The following is a 10,116-nucleotide window of genomic DNA, read 5'->3' on the forward strand; positions in this document are numbered from 1 at the left end:
TGATCCATTACATGCATTTATAGGCTCTCTTCTTCCTACCTGGACCCCAGTGGGGAAAAAAAAATGAAACTTTTCTAGTGGTTGAATTTAGCTGTCAGACAATCTGACCAATTGGAGAGCATAGTCAGCCAGTCTCTCTCTCAGCCTTGGCATCTTTATTTGTTTGGGGAATCGGATTGGATTTCCATTACCCAGGGACTCATCAGTTTTGTTGGATGGATGCTTCTCACTCTTCTTGGCTCCTGCAGCCCCTCAGTGCCAGAGGACACAAGAAGCTCAAACTTAAGTCAGGACAAAGTCTCTAGATTAAAGGATCTCAGCCTAAAGGTCTATGAGCATGCTTAAAAAAAATTTTTTTTTGATAACTGTATTTCACATAACTGGTTTCATTGTAATCTTATGTGTTTTATTTTATGCCTTTAAAAGCCCTATTCTGCGAAATGATCCATAGGCTTCACCACACTGTCAAAGGATCCATGACTTTTTTTTTAAAGGTTGAGAATTCCTGATATTAATGAATCATTCCCTTTTATCTCAGTGATATGCTCCCCTATGTCCTCCTTACAAACACAACTGGCTCAGGATGAATGACACATGCATTTTATTGAGGATACACCAAAACAGGAACAGAACAAGATAGTAATTGAGCAGTGGAGGAGAGAGGAGGAGATAAAAGGACAACTTGACTGGTCTGTGTGTCAACCGTGAAGAAGTCGGACTTAGGCTTTTTAGTGATGGAGAATGACTTGTGGACCGGCATAAATAGGGTAAGAGTGTTAGATCACCTGTTCCAAGTGGGAGAAGGTATATCTGGGTTGCAGGAATGTAAACAAACCCAATCTGGGTGGGAAAGGCCATGTCTATTGGGAAGAATAAAAGGTCCGCCATGGTCTGGGTGGAAGATTGCACATCTGGTTCAGAGATTGAGAAGTTCCATTTATGAGTAAGAGGTAATACATATTATTGAGAAAAGGGATATTTGGGTATGATTATTAAAAGGGGGGACTCCTAGCTATTTCCCTCCTTTGGGACAGCTTGACCAAGATGGAGAGTCAAGTGGTAACTCCCTCCTAGTCCAGTCAGGAACCCAGCCCGGAGCAGCAACAAGACAATAAAACACCCAGAAAGAGTTGTCCAAAGACACTATCCCCTCGAGGATACCCTTGGAAGGAGGGAAAAAAGAGAATGCTCTCATCTTCCAGCAGTTCCTATGAGCCAGAAGGCATGAGGCAGAGGTAGGCGCTTAAGGTGAGGGGAGCACAAAAATTGAAGAGACAGGGTTGCGGTGTGCTCAGATGGGTACAGGGAGCCATCTCCCCGTTATCGGCTGGTCTTGCTCACGCTGGTGGAGGAGACGACCGTGGTACTGGAGCTGCCACTGCTTCGGCCGCCAGTCCCCAGACCGAGCCCCGCGCCGAGCCCCGCGCCGAGCCCCGCGTTCAGCCCCGCGCCGAGCCCCGCGCCGAGCCCCGCGTTCAGCCCCGCGCCGAGCCCCGCGCCGAGCCCCGCGTTCAGCCCCGCGCCGAGCCCCGCGCCGAGCCCCGCGCCACCTCCAGAGCCAATCCCCAAAAGGCTTCCTGCGATCCCCAAACCGAGTCCAGCTCCAATCCCCAAACCGCTTCCGCCGAAAGCACTCCTCATCTCATGCCTAGAACTGCCCCCAAGGCCTCCTCCGTGGGCTCCAGAGTTGACACTGCCACCAACCACAGCTGTAAGGAGGGAAAGCAAAAGAAAAAAATTAATAAACAATATTGAGTTAGATCAACGAATCCAAGATCAAGACTCCCAAAATCCCAATCTTATTCAACAAGTGAGCAAAAAGACGTGGGAGATACTTACAGATGCTGACGGCACTCTGGCATTCTCCAGACATCCTGTGGGAGGAGAAAATCACCTTGTGAATCCTAAATCATCCTGCCCGATCCCTCCATCTAGATTAGCGGATTCCTCTCACCCTCCTGGAGGGATGAGAATACTCTCTGTTTCCATACCTCCTGTTTTATCTGAACAACAGTTTCTGTTTTGTTTTTTGTTTTTTGGCCGGGCAATGAGGGTTAAGTGACTTGCCCAGGGTCACACAGCTAGTAAATGTCAAGTGTCTGAGGTCGAATTTGAACTCAGGTCCCCCTGAATCCAGGGCCGGTGCTTTATCCACTGCGCCACCTAGCTGCCCCTGAACAGTTTCTGAAGGAAATCTTTAGGTCTTACTTAAAAGCATCTGATGTTTCCCACTAGGAAACTTCTAGCCTGGAGCAGCTCTAGTTACCTATCCTGCCCGGAATTCTGAACATGCCAGGGAACATTTGAGCCAAGCAGCAGGAGAGACTTGAGCTCACAGCTGGGGTTCTGTTTCCTTGCCTATTGCCTTCCACCCTCTCTCCATGTCTCCTCAGCTCTGCCACCACCTCACCTGCACTCCTCTCCTTCCAGCAGTTTTCTGTAAGTGGCAATCTCAAGGTCCAGGGCCAGCTTGACATTCATAAGGTCTTGATATTCTCGCAACAGCCTGGTCAGCTCCTCCTTGGCCTTCCTCAAGGCACTCTCCAGCTCAGTCTGTTTGCTGAGGGCGTCCTTTAGGGCCAGCTCCCCACGCTGTTCAGCATCGGTCACAGATGTCTGCAGGGTCTGGCACTGCAGGAGGCAAGGAAGTCTTAACTGTCAGAGTGTGGAGCCCCAGAGCGGGCAAGAGACTAGTCAAGAGTAACGTTGAATGTAAGTGGTTGAGCTAGGATTCAAATGCAAATCCTTTGATTTTTTTTAAAAGCTTATTAACTCTGATTAACTTACATACTTTGAAAACCTGAAAGGGACAGATACTTGTCAGTTATCATCATCGTCATTGTTGTTGATATTATTATTAGCAGTAGTATTATTGAAAACTGAGGACTAGTGAGGGAAAATTACTCACCCAAAGTCATTCCACCCATAAGTGACAGAGCTAGAACCTGGATACAGGTTTCCTTACTTTAGCCTTCTTATAAAGAGGACAGATTCCATCTGATCTATTTTAGACCCTTCACCTTTTTGCCTCTCTTGCATTACTCTGCTTTGTCATTCCCCCACCCCACCCTCATCCTCGGACCACCCCAAGGCATCTTCCCTGGCTCTGGAACAAAAGGTGGGACTCACCTGCTTCTTGACATTTTCAATCTCAGACCGAAGCCTCTGGATCATCCTGTTGATCTCAGAGATCTCACTCTTAGTACTCTTCAGGTTATCACCATGAAGATCAACAGAATTCTGAAGCTGCTGGACCTGAAAGTCATGGAAAAGCCAAGTTGGGTCAACTTTCCATTCTCCAAGTTGGATGGCGTGAACAAATGTCAGACAATCCCTAGTCATCTCTGTATGGTTTGAGGACACATCTCTATGGTCCCTTTGAAGAAAATGAAAATCATCATTCTGCTTAGCTGAGGCCTTTACTTAAAGTCACCAAGAACATATTGATGGATGGAATAGTCTTGGAAATTCCAGAAGCAGAGTCCCATAGGTCATTCCCAGCTCCAGCCCCACGGCTCTCCCATCACCCACCTTGTTCTGGTATAGGCTCTGGGCCTCTGCCTTGCTCTTCTGGATGATATCCTCATACTGTACTTGGATCTCAGTAATGATGCTATTCAGGTCCAGAGATCGATTGTTGTCCATGGAGAGAATCACAGAGGTGTCACTGACATGGGTCTGCATCTGGGAAAGTTCCTACAAAGAGCAAAGATAGATGCTCACCTCAGTACCCTCACGTAGGTCCTTCTAAATTTTTTCTCATTGTCAAAACCCGCTTTTTTCAATTTAAGTGGGACTGGATTGTAGAGGTTTGGATTGGTTTAAAGCTACTAGCCCCATAGGGAACAAGATATGGAGGAAGCAGTAGGAGTCATTGAGATAGCATAGTGGGAAAGGACCTGGTCTTAGAAGCAAAAGAGATTCGTGTCCTGCCTTAGACATGTATTTCCTGTCTATGTGACTGTAAGCAACTCATAACCTCTTTGAATATCAGTTTCCTCATCTGTAAAATAGAGATGAGAATACTTCCACTGAACTATATACCTCATAGAGATGTTGTAAGGAAAGTGTTCTGACAACTTTAAAGTGGTAACAGCAGTATGAGCTATTTACTTCTGCAGGACAATAGTCCTACTGTTCTGCAATAGTTTCAAAATCTCTTAATTAAACTTAGTTGAATATTCACTAAGCATCTTCCATATGAAAAGAATACTCTGCTCTTAACTCAAGGGGCACACCATAAGATGAAATGAGTCACTTTCACCAATGGAATCTTTGATCCAGAACCAATCACTTCCATCCACAGAATCTCTGGCTTATGATCACTTCCACCATTTTGAGTTCTTCTCCAGTGAGTTTACATTTTCCAGACAAGGAAGAAGAGTTCTTTTAAGTGATCAAGAACTTATTTCTAACTAGCAGTATCACAGGTTCAGGGGAGAATAAAGGAGTCCTCACCATGTCATAAAGGACACTCAGGAAGCTCATCTCATCATTTTGGGCATCCACCTTGGCCTGCAGCTCTACTTTGTTCATGTAGGCACCATCCACATCCTAGAAAGGGGGTAGATAAGGTAGCATTTTGTTACTGGAAGAACATGAAACTACAGAAGGAAGAATTTCAGTTAGATTTGAAAAAGTACTTAGAAAAAACTACTTGAAGGGACTGTGGTCATTTCAGTATCAAATTCTACCTGTAGGAGTACTAAAGTCTACATGGGGGAAAGGGGATGAATTAGCCAAATGGCTCTTCTGCACAGACTTAATTTCTCAGATCCTGGCTCAGTTCCCCAATTTTCCTTTGACTGTACAGACATAGGCACCATTAAATGGAACGGGGCTTGGGGGTACTGATTTGGGTCAATGGAGATGGATAAACTAGATGAATCAGGCTAAAGGATGACCAAAAAAAGGAAAAAGAAGGCATCTCAGGAATTCTTCTGCCGTCTTCATCATCAATTCAATTCAATTCTACCATATGGAAAGCACTATTCAAGGCTCCACAAAACAAAACAAAACAGTCCCTCAAAGAGCTCACATTCATACCTTCTTGAGGACCACAAAGTCATTCTCAGCAGTTGTACGCTTATTGATCTCTTCTTCATATCTGTTGGGGTCAGAAAGAAGGGGGGTGGGAGAGGGAAAACATGCTTATCTAGTGTTTCTTGAGCCACGTATGTAGAGGCTACCAAACACTCAGATAGTTGGAAATGTCCAAAGACTTGAATTTTCCAGAATTCTTCCATAAGACTGAAACCCTGGAAATCAGTCTTGAAGTTATTGAAGCAAAGAGAAAAATTGAAAGTTTGTTCCAAAGGGAGAGGAAAAGGAATTGGGGACTTGTATCTACACTATGCCATACAGAACAGAGCCAGCCTTCATCCAGGTAATTTGATGCTAACATTTCTACCCAATTTGACTGCCTTGGTGATTCCTTGCTGATGTTTGAGCCCCACTTTGGTGCAGTGTAGTAATAGCCTGTCTCAGCACAAGAAGAAAGACTTGTATTTTCTCACCACCATGTGCTCATCTGGTCTCCAATTTCATGTGATAAATTACACTAATGGACTCTGCTTGTTGGAGTTGGAAATCAGAATCATAGATGCCAGAACTGAAAAGGACCTTCTCCATCGACTAGTCTAATTTTACAGAAGAGGATTCTTTGGGCCCAGAGAACTGATTTGACCAAGATCACTTAGTTGGTCAGTGATAGAGCTGAAACTAGACACTAGTTCTCCTGACTTCCAAGCCAGTCCGATTTTCACTGCTCTGAGCCTTTTATTCAAACATCCTATCACATCAAAACTGCTTCTAATTCTTAAACCTCAGTTTCAGACTTGGTGAAAAGATAATGAGTTCTGTTTTGGAGTGTTTGAGATATTTGGTTTTAGATACCAAATAGACCATTGGTGATATGAAATCACATCTTCATTCATTTATCCATTCTTCCACTTATTTTTTTACCATCCAACTTATTGAGTGCATGAAGATATGGATGTCTGGAGGAAGGAAGATGGACTGAATGACCTTTATTGACCCTTCAGTACCTCCAACTCTAAACCAATGACTGGGATCTTAAGGGAAGTAGGCCCTGGTTGAAAATGATCATTTGCATATGGTATCGGACTCCCAGAAAGTTAGACCTAGGAAGAGACCTCAGAAATCAACCAGCCCAGCTCCTGGTAGAATGAGAGTCCTTGCCCACTACTCCAGGCTCCACGCACTTTTTCTTGAAGTCTTCCACACTGTCCTGCATGCTCTTCAGTTCAGACTGTAGGCGACTCTTGTCGTTGAGCAAGCCATCCAGCTGCTTCCTCAGGCAGCTGAGATAGGTCTCAAAGTAAGGTTCTAGGTTTTTGCTAGACGTGGTGGTTGTCTGCTGTTGCAAGAGATTCCACTTGGTCTCCAAGACTTTGTTCTGCTGCTCCAGGAACCTCACCTACAGAAGAAAAAAAAAAAGCCAAGTGGCAGATGTCCATAGCTATAGTCTTGGGCAGTGCAGTTTAGCTAGCAAGCCCTAGGAGGGAAACTCCAGTACAGAAACAGATTTGATTCACCAAGGGGCTGAAGGCAGACCAAAGAAAGAACGTCCTGACTTCCAGACACCATGGAATGGTTTATTTGAAAACACTGAGTTCCCTAGAAAGAACTCAGTTCTTCTCTTCTAACAGTTGAGTTCCTAGAATAGAAATGCCTTTCATCTGAAGAGAGGAGGTGGGAAGTGAGTCTTCTAAAGAGATACAGGGAAGAATAACCAGAAACTCAAAGCTAGAAGGGACCTTAGAACTGGGGAGGTCTCAATTTCCCCATCTCTTAAATGAAATAATTGTATCTTCAAGATCCTTTCTAATACTAACATTTGGTAACTCTGATTTCCAGTGGAGTTACAGTAACTACAAGCTTTCCTCTAGTGAAAAGACCCTGGGGGCAACTAGGTGGCACAATGGATAGAGCACCAGCCCTGGAATCAGGAGGACCTGAGTTCAAATTCGACCTCAGACACTTGACACTTACTAGCTGTGTGACCCTGGGCAAGTCACTTAACCCCAATTGCCTCACCAAAAAAAAAAAAAAATACCCTAGCAGGTCACACCAGGATAAGGGCTTAGGCACTTATAAGGGCAGGGACTCCAAGGTGAATTCTCAGTTTGGTTTCAGTGGTAAAGCCTGCCTCACTCTGGTCCTTGGAAATGCCAGTGGAAAGCAGTCAGTCAACATCTAAGCAATGATTAAGCACTTACTACATAGCAACCATTGTACCATGTAATAAAGGTACAAAGAAAGGCAAAAACATAGTCCCCACTCTCAACGAGCTCACATCCTCAGAGGAAAGATAATATGCAAATAATTGTACATAAAAATACATACTGTATAAATGGAAGAAGCTTGAAATAATCTAGGTTTGAGCCCACTGAAATGAGGTAAGATTAGGGTGGCCTCAGAATTGGTCTCCTGGGGGCAGCTAGGTGGTGCAGTGGATAAAGCGCCAACCCTGGATTCAGGAGGACCCGAGTTCAAATCCGGCTTCAGACACTTGACACTTACTAGCTGTGTGACCCTGGGCAAGTCACTTCACCCTCATTGCCCCACCAAAAAAACAAAAACAAAAACCAAAAAACTGGTCTCTCTCAGATCCGTAAGCACCTAGAGTCAAGGATACTTGCTAAGTTTATACATGTGTGTTCTAATACTAATGTATACTTAGTAATGTATTAGAACATTATGCATTAGCATTAGAACACGTAATGTATACTTGTTCTAATACTAATATATACTTCCAAAAAAGCCATTATATTCCCCACTTCCTGGGGAACAAGGACTTTAAAACTAGAAGGACCATTAGAAATCATCTAATCCAACCACCTCATTTTACAGAAAAGGAAACCAAGGCACAGAGAGAAAAATTCCATATCTTGCTAGAGAGCACTCAGGTAACACGTGACCAAGCCAGGATTTAAACATGGGTCTTTAAACTCCAAATCCAGAGCTCTTGTCAACTTCTTGTTAGGTACATCCAAACCTTTCTTGATCTGGCCCTTGTATGTAGGGCAAGCAAGATTTATACATGTTTTTAAAAGCCTATGTGAATAGAACTCATGAAAAAGTTGTCTCGGGGACTGGGAGAAAGAGCATTAGGCATCATAGTAATCTGCTTCCTGCACCGTGTGTGACTCAACTGTTTGAAGGCTGATTAGCACCCTACCAGCCATCACATCTGGTTCTTACTCAGCCCATTGGCTAAGATAGGAGCTGCCTAGATCAGACACGGGCTGGAGAAGAGGCCATTCTTCCCATATTTGTATTCACTGTCAACTCCTCAAAGGAGTTAAGCCATATTCTTCACCAAGCCAAAACCTTCTCAAAATGGGGTGGCCATTGAGTGGAAGTATGAATCCCACTTTACAACCAGAGGGATTGGAATCCAAAGGCTGTGTCACTTATCCAAGAGCACATCCTATCAGCCCCAAACTCACCAGTAGGGTTACTTAGGTCTCTATGATATCATGAGTTCACCTACTACCAGTTCCAATGGGTAGCATTTACATCTAGCATTTAGATAGTCCTTCTTAGCAAAGTATACTTTACAAATACTATTTCATCTTGCCCTCACAACAACTCTGGGGAGTAGGTGCTATTATTACTACCATTTTACAGATAAGGAAACTGAGGCAAACAGAGGGTAAGTGATTTTCCCCAGTAAGTATCTGCTATAGGATATTTGAAGTCAGCTCTTACTGACTCCAGGTCCAGTGCTGTGTGTCATCTACCTGCAAACTGATCTATAATCCCTTGAGTTAGAGAAATGATTCCATCTTGTAGCTAGGAAAAATTGAAACCCAGAGAGGGTGACTGAGTTGCTTCATGTTACATAGCATATTAGAATGAAATCATAGAGTTTTATAGTTTAGTCTTAGAGGTCATTTTGTTCATGAGGAAATTGGAGCCCAGAGAGGAAGTGGCAAGCCCAAGGTCACACAACTAGTACTTGTACTAGTACTGCCCTCATGCCCAAGTCCTCTGATTCCAAATCAGGATTTTTTCATCATGAGACCACAGAGCTGTACAGCCTAACACCTGCACCTACCTAGACTTAGGACAGCTTACCTTGTCAATGAAGGAGGCAAACTTGTTGTTGAGGATCTTGATCTGCTCCCTCTCCTCTGTCCGCACCTTCTGGATCTCTGGGTCAATCTCCAGGTGGAGTGGGGTCAGCAGGCTCTGGTTAACAGTCACCTCTTGGATCCCACCAGCAGGGCACACGGGGAAGTTGGCTCCCCCTTGGCCACCGAATCCCCCACCAAAGCCTCCAGCACCGAAACCTCCAGCCCCGAATCCAAAGCCAGCCCCTTGCCGGCCCCCTGCCATACTGATGTTCCTGTTTCTCCCAAAGTTATAGAGACTCTTGCTGCCAAAGCCTCCAGAAGAGGAGCAGCGGCCTCCACCCCCAGAGATGGAGGCTGAACTGAAGGCTGCCCGCCGGCCCCCACCCACCACAGCTGACCCACTGCTGAAGCCCCGGGAGCTGCTTCGGGTGCTTTGGTGCCTGGCAATCATGGTTGCTAGAGAAGAGAGGATCTTCAGAGAAGTGTAGCCACAAGCAAGAGGGAAATTAGGCAGGAGCCCGTGAATGAACAGACCTCTTTCAGGGCTCTTATATATGTGCTGGGGCAGTTGGGTTTGGTTACAGGGGCATAAAAGGGAAAAAAATCCAAACCATCCATTGGGCTGGGTCTTTGGCAACAGCCCATCTTTCTTGTACCTGCTTTGTCACTAAACACACCTACAGAAGTCATTGGGAGGGCACAGTTACTTGGATCAGATCACTTGCACCTGCCTTATAGCCTGCAGGGGCTCCCTATGACACTGATATCAAAAGCAAACTCAGCAGTATTCAGGAGTAAGACACTGCTCAGCAAGGAACTGAGAAGGAGAAGACTTGGGTGCCAGCCTTAGTTCTGCCATTCACCAGCTACTTTTAGGATCACAAGAAGGGGCAGCTAGATGGTGCAGTAGATAGAGCACCGGTCCTGGAGTCAGGAGGACCTGAGTTCAAATCCGACTTCAGACACTTAACACTTGCTGGCTATATGATCCCAGTCACTTAACCCCAATTGC

General features: G+C 45.0%; 1 protein-coding gene across 1 annotated transcript; it reads right to left on the reverse strand.

Annotated features, from left to right (window-relative positions):
* Positions 1–1,320: 1,320 nt before the first annotated feature.
* KRT4 (keratin 4) lies at positions 1,321–9,555 on the reverse strand. Its single transcript, XM_043967056.1, has 10 exons — positions 9,106–9,555; positions 6,225–6,439; positions 5,047–5,107; positions 4,459–4,554; positions 3,532–3,696; positions 3,130–3,255; positions 2,411–2,631; positions 1,840–1,874; positions 1,652–1,709; positions 1,321–1,429 (listed from the first exon to the last, which is right to left on the reverse strand). Exons 1-10 carry the CDS (start codon positions 9,553–9,555, stop codon positions 1,321–1,323), a joined length of 1,536 nt encoding a protein of 511 aa, XP_043822991.1.
* Positions 9,556–10,116: the final 561 nt, after the last annotated feature.

Source organism: Dromiciops gliroides, chromosome 5, assembly GCF_019393635.1.
Source record: "Dromiciops gliroides isolate mDroGli1 chromosome 5, mDroGli1.pri, whole genome shotgun sequence".
Taxonomy (NCBI): Eukaryota; Metazoa; Chordata; class Mammalia; order Microbiotheria; family Microbiotheriidae; genus Dromiciops; species Dromiciops gliroides.

Excerpts from the sequence above, each read along its gene's own strand:
- KRT4 (XM_043967056.1), bottom strand. The coding sequence starts at position 9,555 with ATGATTGCCAGGCACCAAAGCACCCGAAGCAGCTCCCGGGGCTTCAGC. Across the intron at positions 5,108-6,224 it reads GTGGAAGACTTCAAGAAAAA|ATATGAAGAAGAGATCAATA; the intron begins GTGCGTGGAGCC and ends TGACCCCAACAG. Across the intron at positions 1,710-1,839 it reads CCAGAGTGCCGTCAGCATCT|CTGTGGTTGGTGGCAGTGTC; the intron begins GTAAGTATCTCC and ends CCCTCCTTACAG.